This window comes from Phoenix dactylifera, chromosome 1 (genome assembly GCF_009389715.1).
Source record: "Phoenix dactylifera cultivar Barhee BC4 chromosome 1, palm_55x_up_171113_PBpolish2nd_filt_p, whole genome shotgun sequence".
NCBI lineage: Eukaryota > Viridiplantae > Streptophyta > Magnoliopsida > Arecales > Arecaceae > Phoenix > Phoenix dactylifera.
This window is the reverse complement of record NC_052392.1, coordinates 37,680,245-37,699,880: the sequence shown is the minus strand read 5'-3', so window position 1 is coordinate 37,699,880 and position 19,636 is coordinate 37,680,245. Positions and strand designations below refer to the sequence as shown.

The 19,636-nt window shown below is 39.5% G+C and overlaps 1 protein-coding gene and 1 non-coding gene across 2 annotated transcripts; both read left to right on the top strand.

Moving 5' to 3' along the window:
* The first annotated feature begins 1,130 nt into the window (after nucleotides 1–1,130).
* LOC120113037 (5' exonuclease Apollo-like) lies at nucleotides 1,131–18,692 on the top strand. Its single transcript, XM_039133543.1, has 5 exons — nucleotides 1,131–1,491; nucleotides 1,622–1,727; nucleotides 16,106–16,317; nucleotides 16,391–16,597; nucleotides 17,432–18,692. The coding sequence occupies exons 1-5, from the start codon at nucleotides 1,303–1,305 to the stop codon at nucleotides 18,509–18,511; spliced, it is 1,794 nt and encodes a 597-aa protein (XP_038989471.1). The 5' UTR covers nucleotides 1,131–1,302; the 3' UTR covers nucleotides 18,512–18,692.
* On the top strand, nucleotides 9,053–9,158 carry LOC120104287. Its single transcript, XR_005506751.1, has one exon. It is a non-coding gene; the product is annotated as a small nucleolar RNA R71 (small nucleolar RNA).
* Nucleotides 18,693–19,636: the final 944 nt, after the last annotated feature.

The following is a 19,636-nucleotide window of genomic DNA, read 5'->3' as shown; positions in this document are numbered from 1 at the left end:
AAAACGCAATAATATGCAGAGGCATGGGTGCTTCAAGATGCTATTCACTTGCACAGTAGAACAATATTTTGCGTTCATCTTGAACAATAAGAACTCTCATAATAGATATTTGCAACATACTGAGAAACACCTGATTAAGCTAAAAAATATAGTCTCGAAGTTAGATTAACCCTTATTATGAAAATTATTAACCAAATGGGACATGTGAGTGAGACTTTGTTTTGTATGTCCAGGAAGCATTGTGAAACGTTCAAGATGAATGCAAAATATTTTACCTGTCTAAATATAGGTAGGGCGAGGAGAGTGGTGGGATCCATATAGAAGCAATGAAGCAAGGGAATTTGCAATTTATATGTTTTGTGGGGAAGAAGTTGATGACTTTGATTATGGTGATGGGCTAAGTAGTGATTATATAAAGAACATAGATCCTTTGTGGTGCATGGGCTCTACGATAGAGTGGTGTGCAGTTTTTAATGGCTGCAATCAGAAGATGAACGGTTATCAAACAAAATGGTCTACAAAGGCATACTTTGTGATACATCGTACATACTGTTTGATGGCTGTTCATCTTATGAAGGGGGTGGCCGTCCATCTTGTGATGACGACCATCAAAAGTTGTACAATACTTTGCGTGCGGCCCGTGCACCGCAGAGGATCCTGGTTCTCATATGAAATCCCACTAAGCCTATTGGGCGTATCGATGGGAAGACGGCAGAATTCCACCTCGCCCGTCAAGAGTCCAATAATATATATGGTACCATATTACCTAGCGGCCTTTGCAGGCAGGAGCCCAAGTTAAGACAATCTTTATGTTTGTTTGGAATGATACGTGATGAATTGGGGTTCTACTCGAGCCAACTTAAGTTTATCAGTGCAGCTTTTTATTAGTCTAGTTTAGGTCGGTCCTTCTCCTAACAGCTTAAGTTTTGCCTGCTGCAAATTCAAGATACTATCTAGCCTTTTATTGATTTTTAAACATAAAATAACGCCAACTTGATTGTCCCATAGATCACTAACCAATGGTGCGAGTCCACAGAAGCAAGGGTGGAGATGCTTGCAGATGACCTAGATATCGAAAGTAAATGTATAAGCTGCACACCAGAACAACTATAAATAAGCACCGACTCCGGAAGAGAGGGAAAAGGCGAATTGGAAATTCTGGAATTGGGAATGGCCGCCCAATTCCCTCTTCCTTCTTCTCCTAGAAGGAGGAACGGAGAGAATAAAATAGGCGGCTATAGGAGAGGAACAGAGAAGACTCAGTAGAAGGTGGTGGTGGAGAGAGATAGAGAGGAGGAAGCGATGCCGATAGAGATGCCGAAGGGGCTGCCGTTCTCGGTGGATACGTGGACGGCGGCCTCCCGGCGGAAGCGGCACCATTTCCTCACCCACGCCCATCGTGACCACCTCGCCTGCATCGCCTCCAACTCCTCCTACCCCATCTACGCCACCCGCTTTACCAAGTCCCTCGCCCTTCGCCATTTCCCTCGGGTTTCTATTTCTCCTTTCTTTCCAATTAATTGTTGGTAATCTTGCTTTCTTGGAATTTCTTCAACGCTTGACTGATACCAATCCCGTTATGAATTTTGGTTTTTTGTCCCCCACTTTTTTTTTTCCTTAGCTCGAGGATTCGTTGTTTGTGGAAATTGAGGTCGGGGAGTCGGTGGTTATCGATGACCCGGACGGCACGTTCTCTGTCACCGCACTCGATGCCAATCACTGCCCCGGTATTCTCTCTGTCTCTATGATTTCCTGGTTTCAGAATTTCGTTTTCTTGGAAATTGGGATGTTTGGCTTTCGGGATTTGTTGATAATTTTAGTTTAATTTCTTAACTTGGTAATAAAAAGTGGAGAATCTAGACCCCCTACTGGGCTAACTAAAGGACGAGGGCTTGTCTCCCTCCACTCCTCCTCCGGATACCGTATGGAAACTTAGCCTTTTCTTTTTTTTCAAAGTTTTATACTGTTTTTTCTGACTTTCCCGAAGGAAGAAACTGAAAATTCAGTGATTTTAAAAACAAAGAAAATAAAACATATGAATATTAATAGATTAATATCATATGTTTTCTAAGGAATCCAAACACTATTTTGTATCCGTATGGAGCCAGTATCGGTCGGTCAGCTTGGGACACTACCCCGTTGGTTCATTTTTCTGGGTGGGATCTGTTCAGTATATCCCTACGGGTTTTCCGATTCTTACCTGAACCAATATATTTCGGCCTTCTTATATGCACCACTGCTTGATCCCTCTTCTTTAATAAAAAGAGGAAAGAGTTGAGGGATATCAAGTTCAGATTGTACGGATCTAATACTGCCACAGCCTTGGCTGGTCTAGGGCCCTAGACCTGATGGTGAACTACTTCAGCGATAAAATCCTAATCCAACAGTGCCGTAGATTAATGGTATTAGGATTCTCAAGACAGCTTTCATATTAGGTGGTACATGTTCAGAGATTATAATAAGAAAAAAGGAATGTGATAAACAAGGGAGTGCTTCTCCCTAAGGAAAGCACGAGCGATCCTATTTATAGAACTAGGTGAGTAAAGAAGTGCAAACCATAAGGCGAAGCACGACTGCTTTAAAGTAAGGGAGTGCATAAGCACTACCTATTCCTTTAAGTTATGGTCCTAGGATAAGGGAGTGCTTTCCAAGCACGACTAAGGCTTCGCCGTTTGAGAACACAAGGCTTCGCCGTTTGAGAACAACTCCGTCGCCTTAGAATCTTATCAAGAAAGCTTGTCTTAACTATAAGAATAAAATACTAATCCGATTGCATGATAGCAAACTGATAAAAAACTTACTTATCGATGAATATCATCCCTATCTATTTGGTTAACAAAAGTGGATTATCTCACATTTAGTGTATGACTTTTATCATATAGTGATGAACATAACACTAAGTGGCACAGAGTAATACCTCTTGTTACACTAAACTTCTGAATCTGTTACAACCTCCAATTGGTTGATTTGATGTATCCCAAACTATAGGTAGTTAAACACTTGAACCTACCCTTGAACTTTCTGGTTGCCTGATTGTAAAGTTTAGGTGTCCTCAAACTTCCATAAGCAGGTTGTAATAAGCAGCACAAACTGATGTCGTATTTAGGTGTTGTATGATTCTGAAATGTTCCTCGAATAATGGACCTAAGAACCCAAAAAGGAGACAGTCCCGGAGGGGTTGAGTAAGATGATTGAATCAAACACACTCTTGTCCGGTAACCATTTCGAGTGGGGTCCAGTTACAAGAGGGAGGCTCGGAGATATTAACCGATTAAACGCCCTTAGTACAAGAAGGCTGTCATTGGTTTTAGTCAGTGGAACGATTCTCCATACTGCTGGGATCGCCACTCGAGTGTCCCTGCACAGAAACGGTGGGAGACTAGGGTGGTAAGCAACTGCGACGGTCGGCTCCATACGTATAGTAAAAATAGAATGGGGAATCTTTTTTCTTCGATAATTTTATTCTGTTGGGATCAGGAAATGGAATGGTTTCCCCTCCCCCAAACCCCCTCCCCTTCCTTAGGTTATAGAACCCGAACCTCTGTTTCGGTACCGATGTCCTTAGCGGCCCTCGGTACCTGAAGTTCGGGAACTTGAGGGATATTGATCGGTTATTTCAATTTTGAAAATAAACCACGCAATAGCACGTATCCTGTAGGATAGTGATTACGGGTGTCGGTCCACAGGGATTGGAGACAAGTTATTTTTTCTAATTAAATGATTACTTCAAAGGGGATAAGCTAGAGTAAATGATAAAAGCTAAGAATTAATATGGGTGTAGTAGTATGAATTATCTATGGAGAGAGGTGTTTAGGGCTAGAATCCACCGATGGATTCGTAATTGTGATGCTTTCAATGACTTAGATGCGTGTATGATCTGATTGCTCTTAACTACAAGTTAGGGCAATTATACAAAAAGCTGAAATCTAACCCACAGTATGAGTCATCTAAGCCTGGCACAAACCATCTTTTCTAAGGATAGGCATGGTCTGTCCTATTTAGCATGATTCATCTGAGGATTAATTTTTCAAAGATAAATCCGATAGTTGCATAGCAATCTCTTCCAAACCACAGGTATTGGATTCAATTTCGATAAACTAGATTAATTCATGCAAAGACTTTCTACAAGATAGACATCTTACATAAATTAAACAAGACATTTTAAGATCATAATTTCATCGAGTATGCAACTGTCTTACAACGCTAAAAATCAAAGAAATGCAACACAAATACTCATCCATGGCTTCATCAAACCCCTAAACCGAGGCTTAGCTGCTCATGGTGGCCGGAAGTCCTCCCATCTTCATCTCCCTCTCGGCTTTCTTCTTCTTTTCACTGAAACAGGGGGTCTCCCCTGTTTTTCTTTTGAACCGATCCGAGAGGAACTCTCCCCCCCTCTTCTTCTGATGGACACCCTATTTATAGGCAAGTGAGGATGCTTGGGATTCCGGAAGGGGCGTACTCGGAGGCTTGACTGTGGCACGTTCCATGGAGCTTGGGTGCGATGATGGGAGGAGCGGATCCATGGGAGAGGGGCTGAGACCTTTGATTCGGATGAAGGTCTGGCCGCGGGATCTCGGGAAGACACCATTCACGGACGCGTGATGTTGGAGCTTGATCCGTGGAGGGGGTGATTCACGGGAAGAAGATGAATACGGACGGGATCTTGGGCTGCTTCATAGGCTGCTGGCAGTGGGATTGCTTGGATGCTGTGAGGAGGTGATGACCCGTGGGCTGGTGGGAGGAGCCGATCACGGCCACGGTGGAAGCTTGGATCACGGCTTGACTTCGAAAGGGAGGAGATGCGCTGAAGATGGAAGATGCCACGGGATGATTCGGGCGTTGATCATGAAAGATGCTTGATGGGCGTTGGTAGATCGCTGGAAATCACGCTTGCTCGGATGCGGTTGGGATGCTTGCAGCGCGTGAAGAACGCGGGCGTTGCTGGCGCGGCTGAAGAAGCTGGGAGGAGGGCGGAAGAAGGGCCGGAGGATCTGGTCGCGGGATCGTCGGGAGGTCGCCGTGGAAGGTGGACGGCCGCGGGATCTACGGGAGGGGAAGAAGATAAACAGTGAAATGCATTTTTAGTTTTTTTTTTTTTTTTGTTTTTTCTAACACTGTTCATATGAACAGTGTTTTTCACGGGACACTGTTCATATGAACAGTGAATCATGGATATTCAATTATTATTATTATTATTATTTTTGTTTTAAAATTATAAATTTTATATGAAGGTAGGAAAGGAATTGGTTGGGAATTGGCTTTGGATTTGAGGTGGGTCATGATCGTTGATTTGCTTGAAATTGTTCTCGAGCCCAATGTTATTTACATTTAATTCTTGCTGAGTTGCTTCAGATCGAACTCGACCAGACAAGACTAAAAACCGGACCGTGACCTAATAAAAAGGGTTAATCAAACCTTTGCCCCATACATAATTAATTATAACTTTCAATCGAATCAGGACCAAAACCCATTTAATTATAAGCTTAGCTTGATTACAACTCTATCAGGTTACCAAATCGGGTCAACACAATCTCCTCCTTATATGTTTTTATGAAATTTTCATGAAAGATTGCAAAGAAGAGAGAGACAAGTTCAGAATCTAGTTTAAGAGAATAATTACCATATTTTAAACTTACTTCAATGTTTGTTCAATTTCATGGTAAAATATGTATTTATCAGTTTAAAAATATTGATAAGTGCTATGGAAAGGTAACTAAATTATAAATTATTAAGCACTTATCACACCCCCAAACCTATATTTTGCTAGTCCTCGAGCAAAATAAAATTAGAAAAGAAAAACTCTAACTCACTTTCGCAGGCATCGCGATTGCATTTACCATATGCAACAAGGCTTTAAACCCCTAGGTTACCCTAGTGGACGAGTTATAGTCTCGTGAGGGTTTCCAGTGAAGATACTCACAAACTTCTAAAATTTTATTATTATTATTATTATTATTATTATTATTTATTTTTTATGGTTATTATTATTTTTATTTTTATTTTTTTATTATATATATATATAGATCGATTGATCTATGAAGTGAAAATCAAATTCCAAATGCATACTAGCTAAGATTTCCAAAAACTCTCTTTTTTTTATTATTATTATTTAAGATACATAAATGATAAGAATTTCAAAGCACACACGGTTTTATTTACTAAGTCAGCCCAAATTCTAGGTTAGTATGCAATCTAAGTTAAAGTCATTAAGTTTCCTTTTAGGGAGTTGTAAGACTTATTTATACTGGAGTGCTCGGTGAAATCTGGACCGTACACAAGCTAAGGGTTCGGATCTCCAAAATATTGTTAATACTAGTAGTTTCCAAGGATTGGTCGAAAAGACCTACTCACTGATTCAAAATCATCTTATCTGCAGGATTTCGAGAGTTGTGGATGTTTACTTTAGTACCTCACGGGCTTTATCTGTAATATTCCAGTTTACTCGAATTTTTACAACGACGGCTTTCACACTATTGTCTTTTCGGTCAATACAACATTTTTTTTTCTTTTTTTTTTCTTTTTTTTAAGAAAGATATATAAATTGTGCACTTTTACTCTTGTGGTGATTTCTCCGTGTAACGAGCAATCAGTCGACAACTCTCACACCAGTTGGCATAAGGTGTCGGGCATCAAGACTCCCCTACGGACTTATGCTCGGAGTCCTCATCACAAGCCCACTTGATCTTTGACAATAGGTAGCCCTTTTCGATGTTCCTGACTAAATCCATTTTTATTGATATTTTTTTTTTGGATTAGATAAGTATGATTCATCAGGGTCCAAGGTTGCTACCATACTCTCAACATAATGTCGAGCCTAGACCTTAGAAGAGTCGGCCAGTGTGTAGTGAAATTCCAAAGTATTAATTAGCTTACAACTCCCTAAGAGAGACTTAATAAAAAGAACTTAAATTTGTATTACTTCCCACTAGTCATTAGGCTTTTTAGATTTTATATACCTTGTGTGTTTATCATTCTCGCATAAATGTATATAAATTAGGGTTTTTTTTAACAAAAACCTTTTTTTAATTATTTTATAAAAAAATAAAAATAAACACATTTTTTTAAAAAAATATTTTTATTTTTTTTCTTTTTTTAAAAAAAATGATTTTTTATTATTATTATTTATTTTTTATTTATTATTATTATTATTTTTTTTTGGGATGAAAATCAAGATGAATACCCCCAAACCTAAACCTAACATTGTCCTCAATGTTAAGAAATAATCTAAGAGAATTGGGTTGCCTCCCAACAAGCGCTAAGTTTATTGTCTTCAGCCAGACACAGTCAGGTAGTTTTTGCATCTCCTTTTATGGGTTCATCTATTTTGTCTATCATAAAACACTCAACTTTCCTCGCGGGTTGGTCGTCTGCATTGAACACATTTAATTTTACCTTCATGTTCCCAAATGATATATTCATTACCCCCGTTCTACAATTTATGCACGCATTGGCTGTTGCTAAAAAGGGGCGCCCAAGGATCACGGGGATTTGTTTCTTAGGATTAGGTTCATGTTCCATATCAAGGACAATGAAATCTACTGAAAAATAGAATTTGTCTACCTTGACAAGAACATCTTCAATTATCCCACGTGGTGTTTTTACAGATCGATCAGCCAATTGAAGGGATACCGAGGTTGGTTTTAACTCACCTAACCCAAGTTTCTCATAAACTGAATAAGGTAAAAGGTTGACACTTGCCCCTAGATCTAAGAGTGCTCGATCAATGAAATTATTTCCTAAGACACAGGAGATGGTGGGAGCACCAGGATCTTTGAATTTTGGAGGGGTGTTGTGTTGGAGAATAGAACTCACTTGATCAGTTAAGAAGACCTTTTTAGGCACATGTGTCCTAGATTTTCGCTTTTGTGTACAAAGGTCTTTGAGGAATTTGGCATAGGAGGGAACTTGTCTAATAGCATCAAGAAGCGGAAGGTTGATTTTCACTTGTTTGAAAACCTCCATTATTTCCTCTAGTGAAGTTCCTTTTTTGCCAAAGGGAGAGGGTGAATTAAGAGCTTCAGGATATGGGGCCTTTGGGATATGAGTTTTGGCAGAAGGTGGACTAGGTGAAGAAGAAGAAGAAGGTTTTTCATTTAACACATTTCTATCCTCTTCTTCATCTTCCTTATTGTTGTCCTCCCCAATCTTATTGTCTACTACACGTCCACTCCTTAGGGTAGTCAAAGCATTGGCTTGTTCATGATGAATTGCATTTAGTTGATTTTCTTGAGCCATGTATTGTCCCCTAGGATTACTTAGTGGTTGGCTTGGAAGCTTTCCTTCCTCTCGCTTGTTTAGTGCATTAGCTAGTTGACCCATTTGGGATTCTAGCTTGGCGATTGATTGCGTATGAGAGTGCACTAATTGTGTAATGGTTTCCAAACCTTGAAGGGCGTTCAACACTTTCTCCTCAAAGGCTGTGTTTCTTTGGGGTGGAGGAGGAGTGTGTTGAAATTGAGTCGAGGGACGGTAGAGATGAATATTTTGTGGGGTTTGAAAATTCTGAGGGTTTGGAAAGTTTTGGGAATAAGGTTGGGCAGTATTCGAAGCTTGCTGCTTCCAAAAAAAGTTTGGATGATTTCGCCATCCCGGGTTATATGTATTGGAAAATGGGTCATTACCCGGTTTAGGCAGTGTTTGAGCAGCATTGATGTATTCTTGCACGAGTTCGGGGAATTGGGGCGCTGAAGGGCACTCATGAATAGGGTGGGATGGGCTAGAACAAATAGTACACACTTGTGCTTGGGAAGAGTTCATGTAATGCCCACCTATCATCAATTGGTCAATCTTATGGGACAATGCATCTACCTTGCTAGACAGGTCCATAGAATGACTTATTTCACAAATGGTCCCTTTTCTTTGAGAACTCGGGGGTGCTTGACGAGAACATGAAGCATGGTGGAGGGAGTTTTCATTTAGATTTTCAAATAATTTCCATGCTTCATGCTCATTTTGAAGCATGAATGTCCCCCCACATGCGGCATCAATCATCTGACGGTTTCGTTCAGTCAATCCGTCATAGAAGCATTGCACTAGCTGCCACTTAGGTATTTGATGATGTGGGCATTTACGGATTAGGTCCCGAAATCTCTCCCAAGTTTCATGAAATTCTTCTCCCTCAATTTGGGAGAAGCTTGTGATAGCACGTCTAAACTGGTTCGTTCTTCCTATGGGAAAGTATTTTTTAAGAAATTCTTGTTGCATTTGCCCCCAGGAATGAATCGAATTGGCCTCTAAAGAATTCAGCCATTGCTTAGCTCTATCTTTAAGGGAGAAGGGGAATAATCTAAGTTTCAGAGCATCATCAGTGAAATTTTGAATCTTGACAGTGGTGCAAATCTCAAGGAATTCATCTAGGTGTTTATATGGATCTTCATTGGTGAGCCCATAAAAAGATGGAAGCATTTGGATCACACTAGACTTTATTTCATATTGTACAGCTGCTACCTCAGGTAATCGAATGCAAGATGGAGAAGTGTAAATAGTGGGAGTAAAGTACTTCCTCAGGAGTTTGGGTTGTTCTTCAGCCATCTTAAGAGGTGGGGATGATCCTAATGTTTTGATCTTAGCTCGAATGTTCCTAAGGATTCGTTCTATGTCAGGGTCGAAAGGTAATAGATTTTGTACTCTAGAACGACTACCGTGCATAAACTAGTACTTGATCAATCAAGCATGCAATAAAAGAGAAAAGCATATCAATCCTAGTCTTTGACCTAAAATCACTAGACAGCTCCTAACTGGTTTGAAGAGGGCACCTAAGCCTCCAATCCGGTCTAATGAACCGAGTTGACCAGGTAAGCTCCCAGGTAAGTGGAGGGGTCACGATGCGTTCGCAAAGGTCCCACTTAAAACCCACTTGCCTCGAACAGATGAACTGTCTCCCTTATAGGGACAAAGCTTGCCTAGATATCAACTAAGCCACAGAGCGAAATTGGTGCAACCTTCGGTGATCTTCGTCCTATTGAGCTCGAATGTCCCTAGGGGCCAACGTCTAATTGATTTTAATTAAAGATGACACTATGTGAGATTGAGTTCACCTAAGTTGGGCAAGAGTCCGGTGATGAAATCCGGCTCTTATCTTGTTGGGGTGATTGCCCTTACTATGTGCAAATTGATTTGTGTATGTGTATCAAACATGCATTCACAATTTTGCTATAATTAAAATCTAACAATCACCACAAAATTTCAAACCAATAATTAATTTAAATTAGAAAAGTTTAGAGGTTACCAAAGGGAATTTTTCCAGCAATTTAATAATTTTTTTTTTTTGCAAACCTCTACAGCATTTCTTTTCCGGCAGTTCTCCTTTTGATCATCCCAGATTTTTTTTCTCGATTCCTGATAAATAAATAAATAAATAAATAAAAATTAGTAAGGGAGAAAAAGAAGATAAGAAAAGTAACAATAATAAAAAAATTTTAATTTTTTTTTAAATTTTTAAATAATTTTTTTTTAATAAGAAAAATAACTATGCTAGCAATCCCCGGCAACGGCGCCAAAAATTGATCGGTTATTTCAATTTTGAAAATAAACCACGCAATAGCACGTATCCTGTAGGATAGTGATTACGGGTGTCGGTCCACAGGGATTGGAGACAAGTTATTTTTCCTAATTAAATGATTACTTCAAAGGGGATAAGCTAGAGTAAATGATAAAAACTAAGAATTAATATGGGTGTAGTAGTATGAATTATCTATGGAGAGAGGTGTTTAGGGCTAGAATCCACCGATGGATTCGTAATTGTGATGCTTTCAATGACTTAGATGCGTGTATGATCTGATTGCTCTTAACTACAAGTTAGGGCAATTATACAAAAAGCTGAAATCTAACCCACAGTATGAGTCATCTAAGCCTGGCACAAACCATCTTTTCTAAGGATAGGCATGGTCTGTCCTATTTAGCATGATTCATCTGAGGATTAATTTTTCAAAGATAAATCCGATAGTTGCATAGCAATCTCTTCCAAACCACAGGTATTGGATTCAATTTCGATAAACTAGATTAATTCATGCAAAGACTTTCTACAAGATAAACATCTTACATAAATTAAACAAGACATTTTAAGATCATAATTTCATCGAGTATGCAACTGTCTTACAACGCTAAAAATCAAAGAAATGCAACACAAATACTCATCCATGGCTTCATCAAACCCCTAAACCGAGGCTTAGCTGCTCATGGTGGCCGGAAGTCCTCCCATCTTCATCTCCCTCTCGGCTTTCTTCTTCTTTTCACTGAAACAGGGGGTCTCCCCTGTTTTTCTTTTGAACCGATCCGAGCTCCTCTCCCCCCCTCTTCTTCTGATGGACACCCTATTTATAGGCAAGTGAGGATGCTTGGGATTTCGGAAGGGGCGTACTCGGAGGCTTGACTGTGGCACGTTCCATGGAGCTTGGGTGCGATGATGGGAGGAGCGGATCCATGGGAGAGGGGCTGAGACCTTTGATTTGGATGAAGGTCTGGCCGCGGGATCTCGGGAAGACACCATTCACGGACGCGTGATGTTGGAGCTTGATCCGTGGAGGGGGTGATTCACGGGAAGAAGATGAATACGGACGGGATCTTGGGCTGCTTCATAGGCTGCTGGCAGTGGGATTGCTTGGATGCTGTGAGGAGGTGATGACCCGTGGGCTGGTGGGAGGAGCCGATCACGGCCACGGTGGAAGCTTGGATCACGGCTTGACTTCGAAAGGGAGGAGATGCGCTGAAGATGGAAGATGCCACGGGATGATTCGGGCGTTGATCATGAAAGATGCTTGATGGGCATTGGTAGATCGCTGGAAATCACGCTTGCTCGGATGCGGTTGGGATGCTTGCAGCGCGTGAAGAACGCGGGCGTTGCTGGCGCGGCTGAAGAAGCTGGGAGGAGGGCGGAAGAAGGGCCGGAGGATCTGGTCGCGGGATCGTCGGGAGGTCGCCGTGGAAGGTGGACGGCCGCGGGATCTACGGGAGGGGAAGAAGATAAACAGTGAAATGCATTTTTAGTTTTTTTTTTGTTTTGTTTTTTCTAACACTGTTCATATGAACAGTGTTTTTCACGGGACACTGTTCATATGAACAGTGAATCATGGATATTCAATTATTATTATTATTATTATTTTTGTTTTAAAATTATAAATTTTATATGAAGGTAGGAAAGGAATTGGTTGGGAATTGGCTTTGGATTTGAGGTGGGTCATGATCGTTGATTTGCTTGAAATTGTTCTCGAGCCCAATGTTATTTACATTTAATTCTTGCTGAGTTGCTTCAGATCGAACTCGACCAGACAAGACTAAAAACCGGACCGTGACCTAATAAAAAGGGTTAATCAAACCTTTGCCCCATACATAATTAATTATAACTTTCAATCGAATCAGGACCAAAACCCATTTAATTATAAGCTTAGCTTGATTACAACTCTATCAGGTTACCAAATCGGGTCAACACAATCTCCTCCTTATATGTTTTTATGAAATTTTCATGAAAGATTGCAAAGAAGAGAGAGACAAGTTCAGAATCTTGTTTAAGAGAATAATTACCATATTTTAAACTTACTTCAATGTTTGTTCAATTTCATGGTAAAATATGTATTTATCAGTTTAAAAATATTGATAAGTGCTATGGAAAGGTAACTAAATTATAAATTATTAAGCACTTATCAGATATCAGGTGAGGGGATTGGTTTTCCCTCCCCCAAACCTCCTCCCTTTCCATTTAAGGAACATTTCTCCCCCCTGCCCCTCTCGGGGGGATGTTCGTGCTATCTGAAATGTGGTTTCACTAAACCTCAGATTCATAAAAGGGAAGATAGGAAGGAGGGGAGGGGTTATTTAAAGAGGTGTTTTCAAACGGCGAAGCCTTGTGTTCTCAAATGGTGAAGCCTTACACCGGTCGTGCTTGAAAAGCACTCCCTTTACCAACACCTGACGGAATAAACTGTCCGAACCTACAAGGCAGGGCATACCGAACCGGATTAGACCAGTTCGGCATGCCTGCCGCTTAGACCAATTCAGGCACTTCACCAAATCGAAGAAAAAAGCCTTCATTCTACTATACGGTGGTGGGACTAGAGCTGAACTGCCCTCGCCCTTTTATAACGTTGAGCTGAGAACATTTAGCAAGTGTTAAGCTGGTCTAATTTTTTCTTTCTTTCTTTCTTTTTTCTGCCATTTCCATGCCTGCATATGCTGGGTTGTTTTGAAGATGCTGGCTTAGTGTTTATATGCTGACCAATTGACCATAATCACAACCAATAAATGCATCTCAAGCTTTATGAGTAGTTCTTGTCAAAACTGTTCCATGAAATATTGATCTATAATAGCTGTTCCTCGGTGACAAGTTTTCTCTTTGCTCTCTTCAATGTAGATGTTGTATGTGTTGGTACTGAAATTCTTTTCTTTCTTTTCTTTTTGATGAAAAGGAAGGCATACGGCCACCTAGCTTTTATTGACAGTCAAAGGAAAAAATATATTGCAGAAGTAGTTTGAGGCTAGACGGCAGTTTACAGTGGTTCCTACTGAATTAGTCCTGAGGATACAAGTTGTTGACCCTTAGCTGTGCGCTCACTTCTCAGGTCTTGTTGAACACAGGCTCTAGAAAAAACTTTTGTCACTCTTTTCATGCTCAAGCTCTTCAAAATCCTTTTCTCACTTTTTTCATGTTCTGCAGCACGTGTCAAGAGTCATTTTCAAAACAATATGCAGGTTGGTTCAGATTAGCTGGGCTCTTTCATAATTATTCAATCAGTGGCTCAAGAAGCCCTGGTGCATGATCCGTGAACCACCAACTTCAATATCCATGCTACGATTAAGCACAGATGGGAGAGCTCAATAATAGGACATAATACGATGGGTGAAAATCATTAAGCATTCGCAAAAAAACAGGCGGAGTTCTGGGTTGATTTTGCAATTTCCAACAATTAATCCAGAATGGATTTAATGAAGAATCCTCGGCAAGCTTTTACTTGAAGAAGCCTTAGTATGCTTCTATGTTGAGGAATCCTTTAGCTTGGTTTGATGAAGCCTTGAGAAGCTTGGCTTTGCTGAAGCCTTGAGAAGCTTGATTTTGATGAAGCCTTGATAGGCCTGGCTTCAATGAATCCTTGAGAAGCTTGGCTTTTATGAGACCTTGATAACCTTGGCCTTGGTGAAGCCTTGAGAATCTTGGCTTTTATGAAGCCTTGATAAGCTTGTCTCTGAAGAAGATTTGTGAATGGAGGGCAATCCAAGCTTCCTCTTCCTCCTTTTTTAATCTTTTTCTTGTCTTCATTCTGCTTTTCTCTCTGTCTTGTCCTCACTCTTTTCTTCCTCTCCCCCTCTCTTGTAAGCTCTTGGCCACTGGTATTTATAAAGTGGGAGATTACGGATGCATAGGAAAAACCCCAAGTGGGTAGCTGGACCAAGGGATGGGTGTGGGTGGGGGTCTTTTTCCTCCTTCTCTCCATGTTGCACATAATGAGCTACTTAAGAGAATCAATTGGATGATGGTGAAAGTTTTGAACCTAACTCACGCAATTCAAAATATGCAATGTTTTGGAAATATGCAAAGTAAACAAAAATATAAACAAATCCTTGTTATATTGAAACACATTTTAGAATCCGTCAGTATATATGTTGGATGGTTTGTTGTTGCGGTTGATGTTTTTGTTCCCTTGTGGGTTGTGGAAGTCAGTCTTCATGGGTTGTTATAAATTTTGCTACTTTGTGGTCGTTGAAATTTCCAAGTGTTTGGTTGAATGAGAAGTTATATATATATTGACTAGCTTATTTTTGTAAATGAATTTTCTGATGCACTTTTTATTTCATGCGCTGTCCCTAGTGTACCAAAGTGTCCATTGCTCCAACCTCCAGAAAACCTAATATGGAGACATTTCTCTCCTACACACACACACATACACACTGATTTGGCTACACTAAAATGGATCTCTACTTGGATTTGGTCAGGTTTAGATTGGACGATAGGGTTGCACATCAATGATTTGAGCTGTTGGATGTAATCTACTATTTCTAAAATGCTTACACACCAGAAGTCGTATGATTTGGAGACTCCTAAACTATGTATCAAGTGATCAAAACATTGGATAGTTTAAATAACATGAAATAATGCAGTTTTTTGACTGCTTGATGCATAAGATAGAGCTCTTCAAATCGTATAATTTTGGTGTGAAAGCAGCTTAAAGATAGTTGATCACGTCTAGCAGCTTGAGTCATTGATATATGATCCCCATCATCCAATATAAACTTGACCGGGACTGAGTAGAGATTCACTTGAGTGTGGCCAAGTTAGTGCTACATCTATATGCATATGCATACATACATTATATAGAAAAATGTATGAAACTTCATTAGAAATATCTAGGACAATTTAGACTGCAATAGCTTAGCATTTGAAATGCTGAGAATTAAAATGCTATCACTTATGTAGTTGCATTGACACGTCCTTTAAGAAGACACTCCAAAAATTTGTTCCATGTTCTGGAATTTGGCCAAAGTAAGCAATATACTCCATATCTGGGGTGATATTATGTGTTTTGCCATGTAGCCTGTTTCCAAATGTGAGATTTTGATGCCCCCTGAAACTGAAGTACTCTTTATGAAGCAAAAGCAATGAGTCTCTTGCAAGTTTTTTTTTAGTTGTTGGATGGAGAATTCTGTAAGTTGTAAGTTAACCATATCAGAATGTATATTTAAGATTTACATCAACATAGTGCTGCCCATCAAGGTAGATGAAAATCAAATTAACCAAAATCAGGACACTTGTACAATGACTTGGTAGGAGTGTCTGATTTTCAGGCTTCAATGAGGAAAGTGTTGCTGAGATTCTATGTTGGAGCATTATTTCTACCAAGAACAGAATGCATTATGCTCAGAAAAATGAAATGCATTATATGATCCCCTCTTGACAACTTCTGCTTTGTTTATTTTTCCTTTTAATTGAGTTGTTAATTTTGCACGTGATTCAATCAAAGAATTTCTATTGTGAAAGTTGCCAGGCTTTGTGAAGTTTGTTTATATTTATTCTAATGTCTGCCTTTTGTATTCCATGCCTGATACAACATGATTTATCAAGGACTTAAATTACATCTGAATATCTATTGCTTGTTTGGCTTTGTTTATTTTACAGGAGCTGTCATGTTCTTGTTTGAAGGTGAATTTGGTAACATATTGCATACTGGGGATTGCAGGCTCACCACTGATTGTCTACAGTATTTGCCCATCAAGTATATCTCTAAGAAAGGAAGCGAAACTTTGTGTCATCTTGATTACCTGTTTCTTGACTGCACTTTTTGTAGATGCTCTCTTAAGATTCCAAGCAAGAAATCAGCCATCCAGCAGGTTTTCTTCAATATTTTGATGTGTTCCTGCAGCATCACCAATCACTATCCTCACTTTAATTTGATCATTGCAGGTGATAAATTGCATATGGAAGCATCCATATGCACCATTTGTGTATCTTGCATGTGATCTTCTTGGCCAGGAAGAGATACTTGTTGAAATATCTAGAACATTTGGATCAAAAATATTTGTTGACAAGACAAACAATTCAGATTGTTTTCACTCTCTTTTTCATGTTGCACCAGATGTCCTTTCACAAGATGCTTCTTCTCGCTTTCAGGTATGTACTCCATTATTAGTTTCTTTGGTGCAGTCTTAGCATGCATTTGAAATGAAAAGGCTTACACATTCAGTTTTCCTTCTAATCAATGTATAACAAGAGTTTTCTACATAAATCAGTCGACTTGATAGAAGTTCACTTATCTGCTGATTATAAATTGCCTAAACATACAAATTGTTCCACTTTAGGCTGATAAGTAACTTATCATGGTGAAGAGAGATGCAACCATGCCACGCTAAAAGATATGTCAACACATGATTGGAAACTTTTCTTAAAATTTTAGTATTTCTGATTCCAAATTGTTAGGATTTGTACATTAGGATGAATTTACAATAGACAATAACTTTTGAAATCTCTATACCCCGTATTTGCAGAATATAACAGGTTTTATGTCCTAAATCATCTATAGCTTAAATTCTTAAGAGCATATCTGATGCCCTGTACTAATGGTCAGTTACACAACCAGGGACTGGCCGATGGGATCTCCCATTCTTCCTTCAAAAGGAAGGTGTATGGAGGTTGGGGGGTATATTGCTACATATTTGCTTGTACCTTTTGCTATTACTTGGACTAATGTGAGGATCATGATAAGTTCTTCCCCTTTCTTTTCTTTCATGACTGATGAAAAATGAGTGTGATTTGACCTTATCCTCCCATAGCTGGTACTTGCTTAATGCCTTCCATGGCCTGAATTTTAGCACATTAATCTAGGACTTGATCTCTTTCTAGCCTTGCGGCAAATATTCTATGTTTATGCTAATGGATAGCTGGAATTTCATCTCCTCCTCATGGAATATGGTTAACCACATCTGTATTCTGTTGAATGTTTCGCAGGTGGTTGCATTCCCCGGACTATATGAAAGAGCAAGTGAAAAACTTGCAGAGGCACGGGCTGCTCTTCAGCCTGAGCCTCTTTTTATCCGCCCCTCTGCTCAGTGGTATGCAGGAAATGATCGGCTGGATATGACTCAAAAGCAAAAGCCAAGCCTTGTAGAAGCAGAGAGGGACGAGTTTGGAATTTGGCATGTGTGTTACTCCATGCACTCGTCCCGGGAAGAATTGGAATGGGCCTTGCAACTTCTTCAGCCCAAGTGGGTTATATCTACGACCCCACCTTGCCGAGCCATGGAGCTGGACTATGTCAAGAACCATTGTTTTAAAACTCATTTAACCCCTGATGATCCACTGTGGAAACTGTTCAAAATCCCTACTTTGCCAGCTTTCACAGCTAAAGAGGCCTTGAAGAATAGTATTGTCTCCACTTCTGCTGTCGGAGTTTCATCTACTGCACAAGACTGCAAGCAATTGGAGCTTAAAGGCTTGCGAACAGATCATTTGGAACTGAAATTGAACTTATCTCCACCATCTAGAGCACAGCCTATTACATTGTTTGGAAGAGCAAGACTTGGAATCCAAGATTCTGATATATTTAATGAGAAGAAATCTGCATGTACCATGGCCAATGATGAAGAAATGTTATCCAAGCAACAAATTATTGTTGTAGAGCAAGCATCATCTTTGCAGGAGAACATTGCAGTTGCCATGCAGGGGTCATCCCCACGAGAGGACGCAGTTGCTGAGGACGTATCATCCATAATTAAGGACAACATTGCTGAACCAGGTATTAAGAATTCAGGAGATGCTGATGTTAAAATGGATATGTCATGGATTGGATCTTCCAGGAGTTTGAGCAATGCCGAGCCTAGTATTGAGAAATTGGAAGAAGCTGATGTTAAAAAGGATATGTCAATCATTGGTTCATCAAAGAGTTTAAATGCAAGCTTGAGGAAGTTGTACAGATCAATGAATGTCGCAGTTCCTCGGCCGCTTCCATCATTGATTGAACAAATGGAAACATCTAAACGAGTGAAGATCTGCTCCAATTCCAGTAATGAGAGAGTGAATTATTGCTAGAATTTACCTGACTTCTTGCCTTAGTGAAAGGGAAAAATGATTAGGAAGAAGTGATCTCTAGAAAGGTATTCTAGATTATGTTAGAGTTCATGGTCCTATTCTTGTAATTCCTTTTCTAAAATCCAATTCTTTACAGAGCAGAAGATTTATTTGAATTTCAACCAAATTTGAGTTTTTTTTACTCTTTTGAGAATTATCAGATACAAAAATAATACATAACAAATGTTTACTTGCCACTAAAATTTTGGCAATCATGTTATCAGACTATTACTAGTTCTTCATCAAAGAACTTTAAAATAGAATAACAATGAATCGACCGGATATTAGGACTGAAAAAAATCGCGACCTTTATGGATTTTAGATGAGGGTAAGAGCCCCTAGCCCATGTTCACGGACGTGGAGATTCATAGAATGAGGTGATGTGGGAGATCCAATTTAAATAAACAAATGTCTATTTGTTCTGCAGAGACTTCTTGGCTTGTTATCTGGGTTAGATGGTCGAGTGAGGATGAATCATTCTCAAAAGAAATGATTCAGAAGTTAGATTTGTTCATTCTTGAAAAAAAAGGATTTCTGATCCTTCAAATTGAGACATGAGTTGGATGGACATGAGGAAGCACGGATGCTTGTTATGTAACATCTGAGTATTTTCTCATTATTCATAAAATTTGTTAAATACACTTTCGTTTTTGGTTTGATGTGCTTCCATTTCCTCTCTACCTTGAAAAGAGAAATGAGTAAAGCGAACAAGAGCTTCATCCTTCCCACCAGTTTGTACATGAATATTTAATTGTACATTTGTATTGTTTATTATTTTTGAAATAAATTTAAATAATTGGTGTCAAGTTTGTGTAATGGCTCAGAACTTCATCCAAAATGGCTAGCTGAAAGATATTATTTGGATTCCTTGATTTTGTATAAGTACCTAAGATAATAACTGATGTGGAACTAAATACATGTCCGCATAGGTCCTCACAAACTTTCTCCGTTCAAGCTCTGACATTTTCGTCAGGCTAAGAGTTCATATCTATTAAAATTTAATCACAAGCATCACGATCGGTTTGTGGTCATCCTCCATGAACTCATGTTGCAGTTTGACTCAAAAATGGTTAAGGTATGCAACAG

Bases quoted from the DNA above. Each gene is read 5' to 3' on its own strand.
- LOC120113037 (XM_039133543.1), top strand. From the start codon at position 1,303: ATGCCGATAGAGATGCCGAAGGGGCTGCCGTTCTCGGTGGATACGTGG. The intron at 1,728-16,105 runs GTATTCTCTCTG...TTTATTTTACAG, and splicing joins CGATGCCAATCACTGCCCCG to GAGCTGTCATGTTCTTGTTT. The intron at 16,318-16,390 runs GTTTTCTTCAAT...TGATCATTGCAG, and splicing joins AGAAATCAGCCATCCAGCAG to GTGATAAATTGCATATGGAA.